Below are 23,659 nucleotides of genomic sequence, written 5' to 3'. Positions count from 1 at the left end.
TAATCATATAAGTAGTCAATATATATACACACATACAAATACCTTGTCAACACTTTTTTTGTTTGATCTCCCTTGCATGGTGATAACATGTGCCTCATTTTTCAGCAGAGCAGCTTTGGGTCCTATTTTCAAGTAGGATATTGTAGCAAATGCTGTGAAACTGAAGTCTTCTCTGCAAAAGTTAAGCCACAGTCAGAGGAAAACACTGGAAACAGGAGTAGAGTGGGCAGAATAGATAAAAGGAGGAAAATGTGGAGACATTTAGGAACTGTTATGACAGATGCCCCACTAATTCCTTGATCCTGTTGCACCTATGCAAGCAAATAATCAGTAAATTCAAATGGGAGTTGGCAAGATTGGCTCTTACAGTGGGCACTTTATACCTTATTTCATTTTCCCAACCTTTTCAGCACTACTCTTTGGTCTAGTGTGGATCAAATAATAGGATATCTGGACACTAAGCAAGAAAAAAAAGGAATGTTTTGACTCAGTCAACCTTCCTGTCCACTTAGGCTCATAAAGGTCAAGTGTGTAAATCTTTTCCATTTTTTGTGCATGATAGAAAGTTAGGATCATGGGATGTCAGAGTCCCATATATTCAGAGGTCCTTATTTTGAAAAGAAAGCAGCACACATACATGGAATAGCAGTGTCATTTTTATTGTGTTTTCTTAAGTCTCTCATGCCACACTAAACCCCTAATACTGCAATAGGTTCTGCACAGGCAACCTTCTTTGCCCATCTCATTTCACTGCAGTCAATGTAGTGCTGCACAAGTGCAGTAGTCAGTTTGCCTCCATGGCACTTGTTGCAGGATTGGGGACTATCATTAAAAAATTTAGTATTTACTCCATCTCCAAAAAATAAAAAAGCTGCTTTTTTTTAAAACTACAAAAGCAAAAAAGTATTACTTTAAACCACAAATTTCTATTTTTTTTATTTTCAACTTTTCTGTCTTAAAAATGAGAGATTATTTTTCAAGAATAAACAGAAAAATAATATTCTGTGCAAACTTTTTATAGCCAGGTTAGCAGCTTCCGAAATGAAGGAATTGCTAAAACATCCACTACTGTGGTGATATACTAAAACAGCACTGTTGCAGAGATAATAGTACAGTAAAAGTATTATCGAGCATGTTGGGGGAATGGGGGTGCTGGTTAGTCAAAAATTCAAGTTAACTAAAGAGTTATACTTACCAACGGAGGGAGAGAGTTTGGGTGCAGGAGGGGGCTCAGGCAGAGGGTTAGGGCACGGGAGGGGTTCAGGGTGCCAGATCTGGGAGGCACTCACCTTGGGTGGCTTCCCGCAAGCAGCGACATGTCCGTCAGATCCTAGGCAGAGGTGCGGCCAGGCGGCTCTGCACACTGTCTGCCACAGGCACAGCCCCTGCAGCTCCCATTGGCTGTGGTTCCCAGTCAATGGGAGCTGCGGAGCTAGCACTTGGGGCGGGAGCAACACATGGAGCATCAGGGACAATTGGACACCTGGCAACCCTATTGAAGATTTGTATTGGGAGATATCAGAAATGTCCGTTTCTAGGGCTTTCTGGTTGGTAAAGTGCCGGATAACACAGGGTAATTAGTAGATTTCAAAGGAAAGAATGAATGGTCACACATACTTCAGATACTGCTGCAGAATGAAATGGGCAATAATCCTCTCCAGTTCATCACGAGGGAGTGTTGGAGAAACAACACCAGCCACTCTTAACTTTGACACACCTTTGCCCAGCCAGGCATCGATTAATTTCAGTGGAGTGACTTTTTCACTCATATTATCTGCTTGCTCTAGTATTTTGATTAGATCCCTGCAGTATCCCGTTACATCCATTCTCTCAAACACTACAAGGAAAAGAAGAGGACTTAGTACTTCAAAACAAAGCACACTGTGCCAGAGGTGTTACTTTTCAATAAACTATAATAAACAATTCTATACTGCTGTAATCTTCGAACTCAGATGTTTGAATAACACATGATAATCACAAATCACATTTATGCTTGTACTTAATCATTTAATCTCCAGTCCAGAAAAGACTTTCATATATGCTGAACTTTACACAATAATTTTAGTGGCATTACTCAGAGCATAAAGTTAAGCATGTGCTCAAGTCTTTGCAGCTTCAGGCTGGTTATTTTGTCAGTCATCTGAAACACTGATATACTATTGAAGCTTTTACGATTAAAATTCTACCTAGAATTTGAGACCGTTCCCAGCTACCTTTTAATGGGAATAGGAACAACACTGACATTTCAAATAATAAAGCTGATACATGCAGCTAGTTTTTTAAAAATGGATTTCATAGTAGCTTGTCATGAATAAGTCTCCTAATTTAGGGTAAAAAGCAATTTAAATCTCATTTGAATGTGTGGCGTGACTTTAGTGTTTTTGTTATTTGTCGCATTTTGCCGACTCACAAGCTAGGTAATAGATTATTTGCAACTGGGTTCTCTCTCTCCACAGTGGTATTTATTCTGAAACATTTACAGAGCAAAGTAAAGTTATTTATATGCTGTAAAGCTCTGTATAAGACATTTCTTGTCTCAATGAGTTTACAGACTAAAGACAGAATACACTTTTTTTAAATGGAAAAGTCTCAAACAAATTTATTCCAATGGGAAAATGGATAAAAATGGCTATGAGACAGACTGTAACAGCATCCAATGTGGGTCACTGAAAGGAGTGTCTTTTTCACGGCAAGTTGCGACAGGTCATCCTTCAAATATTTTTCACTGACCAGTTCTTATTAGACACAGGTCCAAATGAAAACCCAGGATCTGAATATCCAAACTAGGCTTACGTTCAGTTCCAGTCTAAACTTTACTGTTCAAACCTCATCTCTAATTATTATCTAATACTTCAATACTTACAAAAAAATAGTATTGCATACAAGCAAATTCTAAACATTGTATCCCAAAGAAGTAATTCAAAAATCTTCATACGTGTCTTTTCCAGCCCATCATATGAAGAAAAAAAAAAATAGAGAGTGCACAGGGAAGGAATGTAATCTAGTGATCAGAGTTGGGGACTTGAGAATCAGGATCCCCTGTGCTTTACTCCAAGCTGATACTACACAGGGCTACCGCGATATTTTAGATTGCTCTGAAATCTTTGGATGACAGGTGCTATGTAAATGGTAGGACTGCTGTGTTTGGACTCACTCCTTCTTGAGTACTCTTTGTATTCTTAATATAATTACGTTAAAAAAACATTATTAAAAGATTGCAAAGAAAAGCACTCAAAAGTTACAAAATGCCAGAATTAAGATAGTCTGTAACCTTTGTTCTGCCCCCTTGTGTACATGTATGACTGTTAGGGCTGCAGATTTGTCATGGCACTTTTTTAAAATCACAAATCAGAGTTGTCACAGTTAATTTAGTAAAAGTCACAGGTTCAGTGACTGCTCCGTGATTTTTGATTTAAAAAATGCCCTGACAAATGAAACTATCCCACTTCAAAATTATAGTGTCCCAGTGCCCTTGTCCACCACTGCCTCCTTACCCCACCAAAGGGGCACCAACTGCTCACAGCAGCACCTCTACTGTGGCACTACAATCATCATCCTGGGCTGGTGAGAGGGGATCCTGGGAAGAGGGCCATGAACCTGCCCCAAACACCCCTCAGGCACAGGTGGCAGTAGCTTTGGTGTCTTGCAAGGCTCGGTTTGGCTCACTACCCTGGGTGTTGTGACCTGGCACTCAGGATGACAGCACTGCTCAGGTTTGGCTCTTCTGGCCCTCTGTCGTGACTGGTTCAAATTTGAGTGAATGGTGCTGCAACCCTGTGCACTTGGTCATAATACCACTCACTCAGATTTGGCTTGGCCATCCCCCTACTTGTCACAGAGAGGTGGCAGGGCCAAAACATGAATGGTACTGCAATCTCACGTGCCAGCCCACAACACCCAGCCCCATAAGATAGGACCTGCAACTGCAGGGTGAGTGCAAGGTGGGCTTGCTCTCCAACCTCTCTCCTCCCCCTTAGACCCACCAAGAACCTTTCCACAGGGTAGTCAGAGAAGCCACAGTATCCATGAGTTTTTCCACCACGACAAACCTGTAGCCCTAATGTGATCAGTCTTTCAATACATGATCACATACTACTTTTCCCACAAAACTCCTGCCTCATTCAGTGCAAAAGTAACAGAGTAATTGTAGATTGTCATCCTCTATGTGGACCAGCACTAGAGGGGGGAATGACACACACACTTTGCCAGTGTGTTTAACTGTTGATAGCAGAGGAATGGTGAGATACTGGAGTCTTTGATTCTAATCCAGGCTCTGAAAAACAGCATGCTCTAGTGGGCACAGACCCTTCTGCCTGTTCCTCCTTCTGTCCCATCCCCTCCAACCCGTCCCTATCCCAGTTCTCTCTCTTTCCCAACCCTGGCTCTTCATCCCAATCCCATTTTCCTTGCCCACCACAGTCTCAACCTGCACTCCTTAGACCTGCCTCCCCACCATCCCAATGCTCAGTCTCCATTCCCAGTCAGTACCAAACATCTCAATTCCCAGTTTCTCTCTTCCCCCACCCACACCAAGCACCATGTCCCAATCAACTCCTTTCCCTCACCCCCAATCTCTGTCTAGTCCCCTCTGAATTTAAATCAGGCACCTTTCTCCTCTATGCAGCCTGGGCACCAGTAGAGAGCCATTGAGAGCACAGCCCAGACATCCTCCCTGCTCTCAGTTCCAGAGCCTGGCCCAATCTCAGTCCAGAGCAGCAATTACAGGGAAAGTCCTTTTGATCATCCACAACCCTGGACTAGACCATGCTCAGCTGCTCTGTGGGGATGACACATGTGCAGTTTGATCACACATAGGAGGCCTGGGGGCTGGAACACCCAGTGCGAATGGAATCTTCAGAGATTTTAGCTGCTGAATGCTAAATAGTCTCTACATGTGTGACTTAACTTTTTCAAAGAGATAAGACAAATTTGGGCAGATTTGCACACGGATGGCAAAAAGGCACATCTGACACAAAAGCTACCCCTGGCCAAATTTCAAGTGCCAGCTGCAAAGCATTAGGGCACTAGAGGTTCTCAAAAAAAAGGACATCAGAATATATTTCAACATGGGCAAAACAACATGTTCTCTCTTAGTCTAGTTCTTGAAAAAAGCTGAACTGTTTTGGCTGAAATTTAAAAATTCAGCTTAAGGAAGACACCCAGCAGCACAGAACATTTTGGCCCAAATGGTTAAAGTTAGGCAAATTTATAAGCAAATGAAAACAGGGTCTTGCAATGGGAAGTGCTGAGCAACCTTAATAAATAGGCAGTGCTACTAGCCTGCCTATATGATTGACCTATTAGTTAAATTCCCCTTTCAGAAGGCTTTAAACATCTTGTCTAGACTGGACATTTCTTTGAAGCATATAGTAACCCTACTATCTGCTTTCAGATTAAACATCAGTTTACTTACAAAGCTTCTCTCTACAGCAGTTATCACACATTTTGTTGCAGTTTGCAGAATCCCACACTTCATCAAAATGCTGAGCAATCAATACACGGCGACACCTGAGAGTATAGATATATTTTTAGAGATGAGGCAAGAGTAAGAGGAGATTGTAAAATGCAGATGCACATATATATTACATTAAATGAATGGTACTGAGAAAGTGACTTAAGTGATCCTACCTGGTCTCAAAAAAAGAAAGAGGTCACTCATGATGTACATAACTGATGAAGGAAATACTGTTTTACACACATATCAATATCTATGGCATTCACTGCTATGACTATTGCTGACTGAACAGCCTATCTAAATAGGAAAGATTAGTTACATGAAAACGAACAGCATCTGCAATTCCAGTAAGTAGGATGAAAATGACAAGGACTATTGATGGATCCTAATGCTTCCAGAATATCCATCGGATTGTTAGATTAGGTCAAGAAGATTTTCCCCTACCCCTGCTGTACAGTATTCACTAACTGGCCAAGAACATTGTCAAGGGCAGGAGTTCCACCTTCTTCTGAAGAGCATCAGATTAAACAGGATTTTGATCCAGTATGACTATTATGTATTGATATCTCAAAAGCAGAATGTTCCAGTACATACACTGAAAGGGGCCTGAACCTATATGCTTTTGGTTGACTTGTATTACAGCTGTAATACTTTTACTTCTTCTGTGCACATGTTTAAAAGAGAGAGAGAGAGGGGAGTAAGTTAACACTCTTATTTCATATGCTAGATAAAATGTGATGAGCTTCAGATATGCAAATCCTAGCATATATGACTGTTCCTTATTAATATTTATAAGCATGGAAGAAAAGTTAAGCAAAAAGACAAAAACAATCAGAAAGCCAGAATAACTTACTTGTTCATGTTGTGGCAGTAGGATACCATATCATATAGTTTCTGTTGCCCCACATTCTCCATCACTACCATGCTGCTGATTCTGAATATATCTCCAAAACCATAATATAAAATGCAGTCAGCTTTCTGGTCATCTCGACCTACAATGCATTTGAAACACCACCATTTAGAGTTCTCATTTAGACTTTTCACAAGTTAGGAACAAAAAAAGAAATGTTTTATGAACATGCAACTGTGACCCAAGAACTAATTAATGCCAACTGACAAAGGAATGCAGAGGATTTACAGGAATCTCTGGATTCTGTATGTACATTCTGGTTCCAAGAATGTACAGTGAGATCTCAAAATGAAAGCCACTGTCACACTGGTCATCCTTATCACTGTGAAATGTACACAGATACTATGTAAGGAGTTATGTATATACACACACCCTGAAAAATATGCTCTCAAAGTCTATATCAAGGAGGTTGCCTGACAGACTGGAGATGTCTATCCATTTACATGTAAATTGAGCATCGTCCCATTCACAATAGGTCCCCTTTCACCACTCTGAAGTGAATGAAAATGATGGATTGTAAAATGAACTAACAAGGAGAGAGAAAAAGTAGAGGAAGAAAACATTATCTTGAGGTTCATATCAAAGTTTTTCTTGAATACATCTGGGGAAACAAAGGGGATGCCCAGTCATCCTCCACTGAGGGAGTAAAAAGACAGCATTTTGCTTCATGAAAAAGGTGTCTCAACAGGCTTGGTTGAAAATACTGACAAGAACTTTGAGTGAAATAAACTTCTTTAAACAGATTCATCTCTTCATTTAGTCTCTAGAACAGGGGTTCTCAAACAAGGGGCTGGGACACCTCAGGAGGTCATGAGGTTATTATATGAGGGGGTCACGAGCTGTCAGCCTCTATCCAAACCCCGCTTTGCATCCAGCATTTATAATGGTGTTAAATATATAAAAAGTGTTTTTAACTTATAAGGGGAGGTCGCACTCAAAGGCTTGCTCTGTGAAAAGGATCACGAGTACAAGAGTTTCAGAATCACTGCTCTAGGTGTTGCAATTATGTTTTATATGTAATCATTTCCAATATTCTTACTCACCATTACCTGAATCTCCATAGTTTGATAAACTTATTCTTCTTTTCACTATAAATATATGTAAGAGCTATGGTATTAAGCCAAGTGTTGGGCCTAAACTGAATCTTATAACTGGTGTGCACTGTTCCCTTGGGACTAGCAGGATCAGTAATTCTATGAGTGTTTGGGGACAAGAGGCTGGAGGCCACAGGGAATGCTCCGAGCATTTGGGGATTGGTGTGTACCCATCGCTACCTGTACAGAGAGAGTAAGGTCTGCAGAGGCCTGGAAGACAGTGTTTGTGCTCCCAGAGGCTGTTGGTTTCAGAGCGCTGATCCACAGCAGGCAAAGAAAGACTACTTTATGCTAAGAGCAGGTAGCCCTCACAACCCTGGGTACTCCTGGGGAGCATCAAAGCAATCACACATCACATGAAATTAAACGAATTCTGCCCCTATATACTTGTATGTGTGCAAACAGGCTCCACATCTGTATGACAGAGAATATGGCATACGCTATCAACTGAGAGAACTTTAAGATGTTAATACCACAGAAAGCTTAGGAAAAGAAAGATGAATTTACCATATTCTTATATAAATAAAAAATACAGATGATTAACATTTTGCTCCTTAATCAAAAACTGCCAAAACCAATCTATTGTATTCTGCAGAACTTGAATTTAAGGCCCTTTTATGGCTTAAGTACAGTCTTAATGTGTACATAGGAAGTCAAAGGAAGCAGAGATAGCCAAGCACTGGTGCTTATGAAAAATACCTCCCTAAAAACATGCATTGACATTAATCCAATTCACACACATTTTTATATCAAATTGTCACCTACGTAATTTCAGTCATTTTATTAGGCCTCCAAGAGAATTTAGTACAAAGGCAGCTGTTTAACTGCCACTACACCTCCTGAGCTACAGAGAATCAAATCCTCAAGTGTTGCTATCACATTGTGGAAATACTCTAACAAAGCATTCTACTGAACAACAATTCTGCTTTATCTAACTAGGATAAGTGACAATTTTTCCTTTTGATTTCTGGTAGGACTACGTACTGTTGGGGGTTCTCATGCACTTGTCTCCCATTCCCATAAGGCTGGCAAGGCCTATGCAGCCGGAGTAAATGCACCCCACATGGAAAAGTCAGTCAAATCAGTAGTAACATGAGCAATGGCATAAACTTTCATAAAACAAGTTTAAGTAGGCGTAAACAGCACCAGTGTAATGTGAATTTACATTAAACATCCAGGAGCAGCACTTAGAGCCATTAACTGGTGGTCCCTACCTCATCAGCTTTATTTCATCTACAACATCATCCCCGACACTACCTGCAAACAGTTCAGTACTAGTATAAGCAGATGCAAAATCCCATTGATTTCAGTAGAAGTTGTGCCGTTCTTACGCCAGTACTGAAGCTGATGCCTAACATACATATGAAGAAAAGGCAGTGTTCAAATCTCAGTCAATTGCTTCACGACGCCTTCAGAAACCTTCCATGTAACTTCAAATCCTGTCCCTGAGTTTGTGCATTACTATCGAGCCAAAGGAAAACCAGCAACTGTCCAGCCTTCCAAGATTTGAGTATCACTGAGTTTTCCTCAGCTTATGCTGCTGCATTCTCTCTCTTCTACTATGTCACTATTCCCTCTGAATCAATATCTAACAATGCTACAGCAGGTGCTAAGGGGTATTTCTGTGGGATGTCATTTTTCAGATAAAACAAAACAGAGGTCTTCACTATTTATGGTCCTGTAAACATTTTTTACCTGTAGTGTACTGACCAAATTCTAACCAACCAAAATTCTCCCTGTAATTTTAATTAGCTAGGATGGTATTATTCACTTTTTGTCCTCAGATGATGTGTAGTGTTGGTGTGCACTGGTCAATAGCTGATGCTCTATACCCAGTAGGTGGCTGCAGTTCCATGTGAAAGAAATGAATCTCGTAAACAACTCATAGATCACTTAAGAGAGAGTTTGGGATGAAAACCATGATAAAAGACATGGGTCAAACATCCAAGTAAAGTTATACAAATAGCACACATCTGGATCAGCTAAAAATCTGCATATTATGAAGTAGTTTTGGTAACAATGGGTGTCACAAAACAAGAATCTGCTAGAAACAAGGCAGAGGGATAGATTTCCATTTACATTAAGGCTCTTTTACACCACCTTGGCAGTGTAAAAAGCCCTTAAAGTGAATGTAAATGTAGTTTATGCCCACTTTAAGACCTCTTTAATTGCCAGAATGGCGTAAAGGGGCCTTAAGTGTAAAGAGAACCAGGCCAAAAGCACAACATATATTAGCATAAGAACCAACATATTGGGTGAGGCCAATGGTCCACCTAGCCCAGTATCCTGTCTTCTAACAGCAGCCAATGCCAAGTGCTTCAAATGGAATGAACAGAACAAGACAATCAAGTAATCCTACTGTCCACCAGTCCCAGGAACTGGCACTCAGCAGCTTAGGGACACCCAGAGCATGGGACTGCATGCCTGACCAGCTTGGCTAATAGCCACTGATGGATCTAGTCTCCTTGAATGTATCTCATTCTTTTTTGAACTCAGTTATAGCTTTTGTCTTCACAACATCCCCTGGAAATGAGTTTCACACATTGACAATGCAGTGTGTGAAGAAGTACTTCCTTTCGTTTGTTTTAAACCTGCGACATATTAATTTCATTGGGTGACTCCTGGTTCGTGTTATGTGAAGGGGTAAATAACACTATCCTATTCACTTTCTCCATACCATTCCTGATTTTATAGACCTCTATAAAGAGGTGACTAAGGTGGTCCTTAGTCACCTCTTTTCCAAGATGAATAGTCCCGGTCTTTTTAATCTCTCCTCATATGGAAGCTATTATACCCAGAATCATTTTTGTTGCCCTACTCTGTACCTTTTTCATTTCTAATATATATCTTTTTTTCAGATAGGACGACCAGAGCTGTGGGCATATCATGGATTTAAATAGTAGCATTAGAATATTTTCTCTTTTATTATTTATCACTTTCCTAATGGTTCCTAACATTGTTACCTTTTTTGACTGCTGCTGCACATTGACTAGATGTCTTGAAAACTAGCCATGATGACTTCAAGATCTCTTTCTTGAGCGGTAACACCTAATTTGGATCCCATCATTTTGTACATTTAATTGGGATTGTTTTCTCCAATGTGCATTAGTTTGCATTTATCCACAATGAATTTTATTTGCCATTTCGTTGCCCATTCACCCAGTTTTGTGAGATCTCTTTGTAACTGCTTGCAGTCAGCTTTGGACTTAACTATCTTTAGTAATTTTGTATCTTCTGCGAACTTTGCCACTAGTCGCAGTACAGGTCCTGGTAGGACCCCACATTTAGCTCTCTCCATTCTGAAAACTAAACATTTATTCCTATCCTTTGTTTCCTGTCTTTTAATCAGTTACTGATCCATGAGAGGACTTCCTCTCTGTCCCATGATTGTTTACTCTGCTTAATAGCTTTTGGTGAGGGACCATATCAAAGGCTTTCTGAAAGCCCAAGTATACTATAGCCACTGGATCACCCTTTTGTTGACCCCTTCTCAAAGAGCTCTAATAGATTGGCGAAGCATGATTTTCTTTTACAAAAGCCATGTTGACTCATCCCCAATAATTATTTTCATCTATATGTCTGATAATTCTCTGCTTCATTACAATTTCAACCAATTTACTTAGTACTGAAAGTAGGTTTACTGGTCTGTAATTGGTGGGACTGCCTCTGGAGCCTTTTTTTAAAATTGTCATCACATTAGCTATCCAGTTGGGACTGAAGGTTTAGTTGTCTTTTCTTTCATTTATATTGGACTTGGAGATCTGAGGGAGGATCTGGGCTCCCCTACCAACTGCCCTTGTTGCAGGAGGGGCATAAACTTCATTTCCACCCCACTCCTTTCAGTGTATAAGGAGTGTCTATTCCTTACACACTCTAGAAAGGAGAGGGTAAGGATATTAAGAACCCTGCCATGAAGATAAGCTACATACAAGAATTAGGAACTGGACTAATGGCCTTTCTCACTGGGAACCATGAGACCAGAAACTGGGTGTGTTAACCACTAGGCCGCCTGGCCCTCTGCGAACTCTATTACAATGGCATCATAACAAACACGAGATTATTAGTTTATTGAAGTCTATCCCCTTTATCAGTAGAAGTCAACTTGTTCACAATACCTGCACGTCCACTCTCTTGATAGTAGTTCTCCATGGATTTGCTCATTGAATGATGAATTACAAACCTCACATCTGACTTATCAATTCCCATGCCAAATGCAACTGTTGCCACTACGACCTGAACAGAAGTACAACCATTAAACCATCAGGATACAGATCTATATAGTTATTTAAGTCAGATAATTCTATAGAAATAATTGTATACCTAACCTGTATTTCATTGGCTGCCCATCCCTTGTGAACTTTAGTCTTATCTTTGGGCTCCAGATTTGCATGGTAAGCATCTGCCTTAATTCCCAGTTTCCGCAAACTAATAGTAACTTGCTCTGAGTCCTTCTGTGAAAAACAGTAGATAATTCCTGTACCAAAGAAAAAAGAAAAACAAAAAAACCCACTTTTTTTATGGCAATGAAGTGTTTAAACAAATGTAAGTGAACTTCATGTTTGTGGAAGGTGCAAGATTAACAGGCTTGAAGATAACATCCCCTGTCTGTTCAAAGGAACTGACAAAACATGGGGAAAGAGTGCAAAACTTCCCAAACTCTGGAGGACTCAATAATATGCTTGGCCATGCAAAAGCAGAAAAAGCAGTACAGTCTCCGCATTAATTCCAATTTTGGACACTCTGCTTAGATAACAATGGCATCTCCTTATATACCATTTATAAAAACAATGTAACACTACCCCCATGGTCTTATATAGCACTTTATCAGTAGACTGCAAGGTATTTTACAAATGAGGACACTATCATTAGCTCATTTTATAAACAAGAAAACTAAGGCACAGAGAGGGGAATTAACTGCCCAATCTCACTTAGCAGGCAGAGTATCACAGCTAAATACAAGACTGAACAGATATTTTAGCATTCAAGATGAAGTGGCCATTAATGCCTCTGTAGTCATAGGACAAAAAAGGGGGGCTAGTGGGTTATAGATTGTTGTAATAAGCCATAAATCCAGTGTCTGTCTGTATGGTTTTTAGTGGCTAGCGAAGTTATGAATTTAAGATCCCTGGCTTATCTTTTGAAAGCATTGTGCAGGTTTCCTTTGAAGACGAGGACTGATGGCCAGATATAGAGTGATCACTTTGTGAAAAGTATCCATCCACAGGTGATAAAAACACCTTGTGTTTTATCATTTTACTGTAAGAGTTCATTTGAGAGCATAGCAGTTGTCTGGTTTCACCCACATTGTTGTTTATTGGGGCACTTAGTGCCCTGGATGAGCTTCATCACATGTTTTAAGACCCAGGGCTCTTGAAAGGTGTGTTGATCATTGTAGCAGTGAAGACAGGTCTGCAGCTTTGCATCTCTTGTTCTGGCAGAGTCTGGTGCCGCTTTGAGACTGTGTGTCCTGGTCTGCGGGGAACTTGCCTCTGCTGAGGAGCTTGGAGAGGTTGGTGGGTAATATGAAGGCAAAGAAGGGGTTCTCCATACTGAAATAAATCTTTCCTGAAGCCCCTCCTCTGGCCGTCATGCTCTTACTAAAGACATTGGATTTATTACAATAATCTGTAACCTCCAACCTTCTTTTTTTGTCCTATGACTACAGGAGGTCTAAGAGACCTTGAATGGTCTCCTTGTGCGCTTACGCTAAACTCTCTAACTATTCAATCTTGTATTTAGCTGTGACATTCTTAGTACCTTTCCCAGACCTGAAGAGGTGCTCTATGTAAACTCAAAAGCTTGTCTCTCTCACCAACAGACATTGATGCAATAAGAAATATTACTGCACTCACCTTGTCTCTCCATTTTCCAAAGCGTTTTCATTCTAACAGGGTATTTCGCAGCACCTTTAAATTGCTTTCATAATACAGCTCAACCTATTTTAAGCTACTACTGAAAGGAACTTCAAAATTTTATTATTATATATATTGGAGTAATGTCCAAAGACGTAATCAAGATCAAGGATTAGGCAATGAATACACACAGGAAGGCACAGGCCCTATTCCAAAGAGATTACAATCTAAATAGACAAACAGTAAGGGACAATACAATGTTGGAACTACATATCTTGTTACTTTTGTTTTGCTTTTAAATTGGGATGCTTAATGAAAGGGGTCTTCTGATAGTGATGAGTTCTCATTTTGGGGATACTTTGGAGCAGTTCCATAACATAGGAGGTTGCCTAAAAAGAAGGTCTCTTGTATAGGTTTCACTGGACTGTATGCTAATGGTTGGTTGACAAGAGAAATTCAGATCACCATAAATGGAACGTGATCCATTCTTTCAGATCATCTTAGCAGCTTTGGACAACTTTTCTAAATTCCTGTTGCCGAGCCCCTCTCTCCTAGCTATTTTTTATTTTTTTTTTAATAATAATCAGGAATTTATCCCTAGGAAATATCAAAGTGATTATTAGTTATGGATAAGAGCTAAAATTACTCAATTCAGACAGCTGTTCCTGGGGCCTGGTCTGAAATTATACCGATAGAGGTATGTAATACATTAAATATATAGATCCCATATTTTCAATATTTACAAGTCAAACATTTAATTGTGAAATCTGGATACAAGGAGGCTCTATCTAGACCTTTAACCAAATTAGAGAAGTTGATCGGGTAACAAAATGTTTAATTTCTAAGATATATACATTTTTTATTAAAAAAAGATGTCGATAAAAAATACAGCCAATGAAAAGATGGGAGAGGGATTTGGACAAATAAATTGATCTGGAGAGGTGGGTCTCTGTATGGGGAAGGGGATATAAATCTCCAATTTATAAAAATTACTGTATAGATGGCATTTCACTCCAGTTAACATCCATCATATTTTTGTTATTAGGTAGGTGCTCTGTTGAGAGATTGAAGGGAAAATTAGAACATACTTGCACACATGGTGGTTGTGTTCAGGAATTATTTTTTCACAGGAAATTATTAAAGAGAATCGTCTTAGGACAAAATGCCAGCTTCCAAGAGATCCCAACCTGTCTTATTTAATGCTCCAGTAAAGGATCTATGTTTGACACAGAATTAATTCATTTTTGACTGTTAGCAGCTGAACTGTGTATTGCACATTATTGAAAATGTGTGGATTCCCCACCCTCCCTAGAATTGTGGCTTTGTACAAGGAAAGCTTTCCTCACCAAATACGTACACAAGAGATGCACCAAGAGGAGGATAGCTATTTAGAATTTTTGGTCATAGTTTATAGAATATTCAGAGGAGGAGGGCTCCCCAGCCAGCAACCTTTAGACAGGTTCTTTGAATATTAACCTGATCCTAAACAAGTGATATACCATCTATTATGTTACTGTTTTATTGTAACTTTGCCTTAAATAAAAAGTTAAAAAGCATTAGTTTTTATATTGCCTACCTGAGAGCCCTTTGTATCTTCCATTGATGATCTTAACAATGTCCTCAATGAAGTCCTCACTGCTGGAAGGTTTTTGACGAACCTGAAAAAAACACACACGTACACCACCCCCCCCCCACATTGTGTATATTAGCAAAGAACTCTTAAATGCCCATTCAGCCAATTTGTTATGTTCCTATTACTATACTCTTCCTAATACAGTAAACTCATCTATTCTTCCCTTTGACTAATTTACACTTATTCTAGAGTGTAAAGATCAATCACAACTAACAACTCATTCAGAAGATGTCCAATAAAGAATGTGAAAGGAAACACAGAAGTTCCCAACTTTTCCAGACAATTACATCAGTTTTCTAAGCTAAAATACTGGCTGTAGCAGCCAGTGCTTGCCACCTGCCATTCAATTAAGAACATCCTAGTCCGCCAAACCCCATTCTCACAATGTATGGAGCATCTCAAATTCTACTAAAGGCGAGAAGATACAAAATTTTAACAAGATGTTATGGTGAAGCACCAGGGCCCAGCTCAGAAGCTAGCTCATTAAAATAGGAAAGGATAGCTTCCAATATTACTAATCACAAAAGCCTTGAGTTCAGTACCAGTACACAACTCCCAGTTCCCAGCTACTGTTTAGAACCAAGCTGGCAAAAATTAGTTTGAAGTAAACTTAAAAAAAAAAAAAAAAAACGAAAAAAAGAGACCATCTAAGACATAAGCAAAACAGACTAAGAACACAAATACTTAGATAACAGGGAGTGGGATGGGGGAGGAGGAGATGACAATCTAATTGTTTAAGATAATCTCTTAATATTCAGGGTTATTTTTGTCATACTCTGAGTTTCTCCTGTTTTGTTGAGTTTTCACCTCCCCCACCTCCACTTCTCTGTCATTTCCTCAGACAGAAAAATATTCAAGAGAACTCAATCTGCCAGAGACTTAGCTTGGAAGGATCCTGTGGGAATTAAACATTTCCAAAAAACCCAGAATAAATTTAGCTATTATTTGTCCTCAAGGTAAATTAACTATTAGAACACTGTCTTCTGGCAAATAAATCACCACTACAGAAAGGAGAATACTCTCAAAGGCACCTGGGGCAGTTAGGAGCCAGACTCTGAATGAAATCATACAATTGTTGCTGGTGCTCTCATTTTGTCCTAGAACTATTGAATGAAATTCTGTCTTCCAGAAGGCGTAACATACTGATTGTTCTGTGTTTGTACAATGGTGTCATGGTCCATAACAGGGGCTCATAGGTATCACTTCAAATCAAATCAAGTCAAGTCAATACATACCTCATAGTAAAGATTGGGCCGATTGAAAGATGCAGTAAAGGTAATGCATTTCTGAACACACAAAATTTTCTGAGCATCTTTCAGAACATGACTTGTTGCAGTTGCAGTCAACCCAATCAATGGAGCATTGGGAAATTGTCGTTTTAAGATACCAAGTGACTTGTAGTCTAAATAAGAATAAGGGAAAAAAGATTTGGTTTCTTACAGCACCAGTTATATATTAATACATCAAATCTGCAGCAAGTTAACAAGTAATAACAGAACTAGTTTACAAATCCAAATGAAGTGATCAGCAGGCAATGCCATATTGATATAGTGGAGTGACTGGCCTTGTAATAGATTTTTACCTGAATTCAGAATGTACTGTTTATTAAAATGTATTCAAGTTAAGAGAATTAGAAAACAAGATTAACATTAAAAAACCTCAAACATTCATAATTTACATTTTGATTTGTGTCACTTCCAAACAATTGCTGTCATTAGCAAAAAGAGATAAAGGCCATTATGTGTAATTTGTAGGTAATACTTTCTTTAGTAAGAAATTTAGAAGAAAAGTCCAGAAAAAGTTTAGTAGATGATACTGTAGTCATCTGTACACTGAATCACAAGTTCTTTCATAGGCTGAGAAACAGCATTGATAAAAACTAGTTTTATGCAGCTGACCAGACATGAAACCAAAATGCTGCACGATTTTTCTTCTTGTAAATTACACTAGAGATGACTAAAGTGCATTCCATGAAACTCCACCATGTAGCTATGGTATTTTCATCTTCAATACAGAGGTATTAAGCACCATGAAGAGAGTTACACAGACTTGTATTTTCCACAGGAAGCATATCTATATCAGAGATGACAGCCACAATCTGTTCCACTTTATGCAAATAAGGTGTAACTCACAGTCCCCTGGAAAACTGCCAATGTAACCCATAGTTAAATGTCCCTGACTTAAACGAACTTGGGCCTTTAGATAAGGCCATAAATTATTTGTGAATGGTACCGAATTAATGAAATTAAAAATCTTTGAGCCAATGTACAAGTATTTTCTGTGTTGTGTATTGTGTATACACTTCACTATCAAAAGAAAAACATTTCCCTTCATTAACTCATCATTTATGCATGCTTGAATAACTTTGCATACATATTTCTGGATGGGCATACCAGGCCTGAAGTCATGTCCCCATTGACTACAACAATGAACCTCGTCCACAGCAATACGAGTGAGTCTCCTTGCTTCATAAGCTTTCTCCAGTTTTGACATAAACATTTTGCTTTTTGCAATCTTCTCTGGAGTAACATAAATGAGTTTTAGCTGCGAATTCTTATCCAGCATTTCGGTGTGAACCCACTTTACATGTTCCTGTTAAAAAACAAAGAAGAAAGCTGGAAATGGACAAACCAGAATATCATACTCCTGCTCCTTAGTTCTAGATGCACAAAACACACCACTACACCCAGCATATGACTTTTGTAGATACACATAAAGTGATTATATTTTAAAAACAAATAAATATTAGCATTATTTTAGAAAAAGGAAGTAAATATACTCTGAATATTTATACTGTATTATTTAGGGTGTTTATTTTCTTTGTAGAGTATCAAGTGCCACCCACATCTCTGCTGCTATGTTTCGAGAAAATATTCCTTATGCAAAACGAATATCCCAAACTGTAATCTTTACTATTAGATTTTTGGAGACATTCATTTTTGAAATTTGTTAAACCACATCAAGCCATTAATTCATTAGGTCCAGTACCCTGCCTCTGAAAGCGGCTACTATCTGATAATAGTTACCAAAAATACACACCCACACACAAAATGCAGCTAGTCATTTCCATAATGCCATATCACCGGGGAAAAAATCCTTTCTGCCCTTTGTGGCGTATACCCAGAAATAAGAGACTTGATTCCATGTATATGAGTCTGCATTACTAAACATATTACTAAGTAACACAGTAATGTCCATCTTCTTTTAAATCCAGAAATTTAGTATCGAATATGTGCATAACTTGCAAAATATTTTTATGTCACTAACGCAGTCCCACAAAATTCTATTCACTTCATGCAAGGTTTTGGCTTGTTTTATTGGTTTTAAACAGGATTGCAATATATTCGATTTAGATTAATAATATCATGGTAAGGATTGGTAGGAAGATGTCCTTTGGCTTATAAATTTTCATTCAATCATGCAAAGCTGAGTTAGTCAATAATATCCACATAATGTTCATAAACATGAATAAAGGTAACAATGTCGCATGGCAGTTAAACATACCTTACTGCTTGAAGCATTTAATAAAGTTGCAGAAATTCCCAACTGTTCTAAAACCATTAGCTGATCTTCCATAAGTGAGATCAAAGGACAGATCACAAGTGTGAAACCTGAAACAAATAATCATTCATCTTACTTATCTAAAATATTTAGCTCATATGATTTCTCACTAGGGACTGAATTGAAACAAATAAACTCAATTGCAACAAACAAAAGCACTAATACATCTAACCAAAGCAGGTTGGGTATACAGTGGCCATGTACTAAACAATGCTAAGCAACAAGTTGGCCCTTTTGTAAAAAATTGCTTTTTTAAAATCCAAGGCCAATAAAAATGGTTTCACAATTAAAAAAAAATCCCAATAAAGCAACTGTTGTTAAAACACGTTCCTCTGCAACATCTGAAATAAAGCACTTTAGCACTAAGAAAGTGAAATTGACTTAAAAACAAAAGCTAAACTGGCTTCAATGATATACATTGTACAAACTGAAATTCAAGAAAAACAGAGTAAATTTAGTGAGGAAAAAATTGGATTTTTAATATCTCACTTTTAATTAGCTAAAGAGGTTAGGAACCTAGACACGGAAATTTGTTTAAAATAAGTGTTTGCAAGATATTTTATGTTTTTAAGCTGACAATGTCCCTTTAAAGTGAAATACAAAGAACTAGTAGAAATATATTTCTACAATAAGTTTTTGTCTCAAAATTGTTGCTCTTTCCTCCCATTATTGGGAATTATGTTCCTTATTCCAAATAATACTTAGCGTTAGACAATTTTATTTACAGTAAAAAAAATAGCATTACATCTCTACAACTAACCATACAAAAGAGAAAACTGAAATCCATTTACTGGTGCATGACATTTACTCTCATATACTGTACCTTCAGAACATACTGCAGGTAACTGATAGCACAAACTCTTTCCACCTCCAGTAGGCATGACAAGAAATATATCCTTTCCTGCCATTGTAGCATTTATTGTTTCAAGCTGCAAAGACCTAAACTTCTGGAGTTTAAAGCTATTACGAAGTGCAGCTGTGATCTTCTCACACCATGGGAAGTCTATAAAAAGGAGCAAGCAGTAAAAATACATTTTATAAGTTAAAACAACATAAAAAGGAAAGGCAATTAAAATATAGAAGCAATTTTTACTGAAAGTAATGTGATGTCACATCAGGCCAAATTTTCAAAAGACTTGAAAAACAGCACCCATAAGATTTGCACGTATAAACTGAGGAACAGTGTGCATAAGTCTATGACTTGCATAAAAACATTTTGCAGATCCTTTGAAAATATAAACACAATATGTTGCCAGGCTTAGGGATTTAGTCACCCTGTAATGTGTATTAATGCTCAAAAAAAGGAGGCACACACTAAAGTACTCTAAAATGTTAATCCTTAATTCATAATATTAGTCCAATGAATGTAAATGGAAAAAAAGCATTATGCCTGGTATTCAAAATTTACAGGATTAGGCCCTACAACTGTACCTGATGCTTTCGTTATTTTTCAGGGTGCTCTTAAACCAGTGTTCCTCCAAGTATAAGGCAGAGAAACAAGCAAATCCAGAGAAAATATACAAGGAGAAATTTTTTTTCCCCCTTTTACAGCCAAGCAGAGCCAGAGTTTATTTACCTGACCAAAATTGCCTTCATTATACCAGACATGCTCAAAGACGACAATGGATTATGTGGTAGAGCTGGGGGCAGAATCTGTCCCAGGATACTTAACAGATACCCCCCCCACCGAAAAATGTTTTAACTTTATATTCTAATTAGTAACTTCAAGTTCCCAAATGATGATTCCATAATAAGCAAAGGAGAAAACTGATGATAATCAGTTCCTAGAAGAATCTGCCCAGCATAGCCCACTTCAGTATTCAGGAATATCTGAGCAAGCAAATATAAGCTTCACTCTAAATGTAAAGCAAACCAACCAACCAAGACAACAACAAAAACTTCTTAGCAAAAGGAACTGGTACAATAATAAAATTATCCATATGGAAATAAAAAGCAACTCCTCGTGAAACACAGGTGGGCCAAAATACCATATTCTAACTTTCATTATCTCATCAACATTGATAATTCTTGGTACATTCTTCACATTAAATGGTAAAGATAATTGAATTTGATTTTGTAAACCTTGTTTGTTCCATGCCTCAGCTGAGGTTTCAGTTTCTTCACTTTCCCCAGCCTCTGAATCTTCTGAAAATTGTTTTATTTTATTCTTTAACACCGTCTTCTTATGTATAAGCTCTTGTTGTCTTTCGAGAAGTTCCTGAATCTGGATCTCTACTGCCTGCAGCTCACTATCAGTGGAAACCAGCTCCTCCTTTAGCACTGAAGTGAGAGAGGGAGAAAAATATAACATTGTAACATGTATATTTTGCTAATTACAACTTCAAATCACATTAGACATTTTGCATTCAGTGGTTGACAACAATCCAATCTACAATCAAGAGTGTCTGGAAAAATGGAACTAGTACTCGCTTAGCTATTTGAGAAGCCTGTTGCTGAGTTTAAAATATTTAATATTCATGAGTTATTCGGAATGTGTAAAATAACAAATATATTAACAAACCACAACTGTAATTAATATTAATAAACCACTACTCTTCTTTGCTGCAGCTTAGGAGAAGTCTGCCACACTGTGATGATGGATGATTACCGTGGTTGTTGTAGAAAAATCATGTCATAGTGTAATTTTTGAGAGACTATATCCACCTTGGCACAGGAATGGACTCAGATTCATAGATTTCAAGGACTGATGGGACCAGTGAGATATAATAAGATCTTCTTCGTCTTGTGATCCTATAGTCAAATTTGGCCTTGACCACTTTTAGTACACAGGGATGCATGTTAGCACCGTGAAAATAGCATTAACATGCTACTTTCAAATATTCCAAATTGGGTGCACAAGCTCTGTCCAGCTGCACAGTGAAAAGTCTTCATATCAGGAACAATATTAATTCCACTGAGGACAGAAGCAGGGGAAGATAGGGGAACGTACTAAAATATACAGACCACGCTCCTAACTCTCCCCTGTGTCCTGATATGTCCCTCCTCAGGTCTAGAAGCAGAAGATCTGCAGAGCATGAATTCTGTATAGGTTTGCAAGCACAGCAAGGAAGTCACAGCTTTTTAGGAGTACAGCTTAAGATATAAATTTGCTTCTCTGTGTGTAAGCACAATAGGGTGAATTCAAGTCTAGTGTTTCAGTATGTGGCTTCATTGCATTTGCCATTTAATGGACTAAATTAGATCATGCATTCTTTAGATGAATGTAGCAATATTTCTGAAACAGTTTACAGTCCCGTCAGATAACTACACCAACATATTTTTTCAAAAATGTTATGCTTTGATCCAAAAATAGCAACCATGATAGTTCTCATGCACTGCAGCTACAGTAAATCTGTGTATCAAAAATCCTCATTGCAGATTTTCTGGAAACAGAACAAAACATGGAGGTTTTCCTTCGAAAATACCCTAAGGAACATGTCATGTTACAGACTAGTGGCCTGTGAAAGATACCTTAAAAAAAAAATTAAAACCACTTTGAAATTGTTAGAAACCAGGAAAGCTTTTACAAACTTCTGTGTGTATAGCTACAGAAATGAAAAAAGTTTCCAAAATGAAATATGGAGGAAAATGTGATTTAAAAAATTATAGCAATTAAAATCATTTTCAACCTGAAGAAAACAGTTGTTGTTGAGGCAACAAGCACTGAAAACAGAGTTTTCTAACAAATCTGATGAAACCAGTTAAATGGTGGTGGAATGAACAGTTACCATCCTAATTTTGGTTTACCTGAAATGGCTGACATCTTCAAAGTTGAAAGGACCCGTCCTTTATTAATAAATGTTGCTTAAGCAAGCAATTCTCTCTAAAAAAAATTAAAATATTTTATTAAAAATCTCTATAAATTCATTAGACTGTAGTAAAGAAATGGGGGAAATTCCATAAGCTGATATATCTTCAACCTACACAGGACAAAGCATTATACAAATATATCATATAGAGAAATCCTCCTATGGCAGGGAAATGACCAGAGACCCTCCATAATTTCCATGGTATTATGAACAAAACAGTCAAGCTTATTAACGGGACATCATTTAGTACTTTCTTGTAAAATCACATTGAATATATTACATTAAATTATATGCCTGTAATTCCACTCTGTTTGCTAAATACCAATCCAATTTTGTACTAATTTCTGAGATCCTGTCAGTATTCAAAATCCCCACTAGAGGGCATTACACATTTCCTTCAACAAAAAACACACTCATGTTAACTTAAATAAATTCACAGGGAGACGTCAATGACAGGATCCCTAGCACACTGCCAGACTTTCAACATAAGTGACTCAGGACCCAAATTGGCAGAACAAGTCCCACAGAAGTCAGTGGAAGTCTGTCATCTCTATTAATAGGAATTGGAGCATGCTTTAGCACAACAAAACAGAGATCTGACTATTCATAAATGCAACTATAAGAATATCACAATTAATTACATAGTGACCTGCTAAAAAGCACTGAACCATCATGATGGGACTTATGGGATTATGTCTGTTATTCTATAAGAGTTAGAACAGCAGCAAAAAACTCTTCAATATATTAAGTTAATAAATATTTGTGAATGATACTCCTTGTATTGCAGTATGATCTTCACTGTATTACAGTAAGAAAGTAATACAAAATTAAACAAAACATAAAAATAAGACATCCTCTGTTACGTCAGCAGGAACACTGATTTGGAGAGAGAAAAAGGAAAAATCCCCCAACAGACTTTTATTGTCACTTTCTAAACACTGATCATGAGATAACAACATAACCGATGAAAGGTCCAGCTAAAATACTTTGTTCTGTCAGAAGATGGAGTCAGAATAACTGAAAGGAGCTCTGCCATGGACAGAATCACACACATTATTGCATATATTACTCATTTCAGAAAATATTTGGCAAGATTAAGCTATCTACTATATAGGACAGGTGGCACTGTTCAGAATCCACTATATCTGATCACAAGTTCGTGAATCTGAAAATGACATCATCAATGGGATAACCTCCCTTAATTTTTTATGCAAGTGAATTTGGCAAAGTTACCAGGCTGGCAGCTCTGTAGACTGAAGTACCTAATTTATCCAAAGGACAGGAATAGAATGAGCAGTGGCAATGCAAGCATTCCTACAAATGCTATGCCAAGGTTAAACTGAGC

The 23,659-nt window shown here is 38.0% G+C and overlaps 1 protein-coding gene across 2 annotated transcripts in view; it reads right to left on the bottom strand.

Moving 5' to 3' along the window:
• Window positions 1-23,659, bottom strand: part of RECQL (RecQ like helicase) — a 30,674-nt gene that overhangs the window by 4,887 nt on the left and 2,128 nt on the right. For both annotated transcript variants that reach the window (XM_030541571.1, XM_030541581.1), the window contains 13 exons: window positions 22,253-22,328; window positions 20,588-20,785; window positions 19,329-19,508; window positions 18,449-18,555; window positions 17,338-17,536; window positions 16,180-16,346; window positions 14,888-14,969; window positions 11,785-11,933; window positions 11,575-11,692; window positions 6,309-6,447; window positions 5,414-5,508; window positions 1,618-1,837; window positions 43-172 (listed from right to left, as the gene is read on the bottom strand). In XM_030541571.1, the coding sequence (XP_030397431.1) occupies window positions 43-172; window positions 1,618-1,837; window positions 5,414-5,508; window positions 6,309-6,447; window positions 11,575-11,692; window positions 11,785-11,933; window positions 14,888-14,969; window positions 16,180-16,346; window positions 17,338-17,536; window positions 18,449-18,555; window positions 19,329-19,508; window positions 20,588-20,785; window positions 22,253-22,268 (1,800 nt within the window). In that variant the 5' untranslated portion in view covers window positions 22,269-22,328. The remainder of the gene's footprint in view (window positions 1-42; window positions 173-1,617; window positions 1,838-5,413; window positions 5,509-6,308; window positions 6,448-11,574; window positions 11,693-11,784; window positions 11,934-14,887; window positions 14,970-16,179; window positions 16,347-17,337; window positions 17,537-18,448; window positions 18,556-19,328; window positions 19,509-20,587; window positions 20,786-22,252; window positions 22,329-23,659) is intronic.

Source organism: Gopherus evgoodei, chromosome 1 (assembly GCF_007399415.2).
Source record: "Gopherus evgoodei ecotype Sinaloan lineage chromosome 1, rGopEvg1_v1.p, whole genome shotgun sequence".
Lineage (NCBI taxonomy): Eukaryota > Metazoa > Chordata > Testudines > Testudinidae > Gopherus > Gopherus evgoodei.
This window is presented reverse-complemented; position numbering and strand designations above follow the sequence as displayed.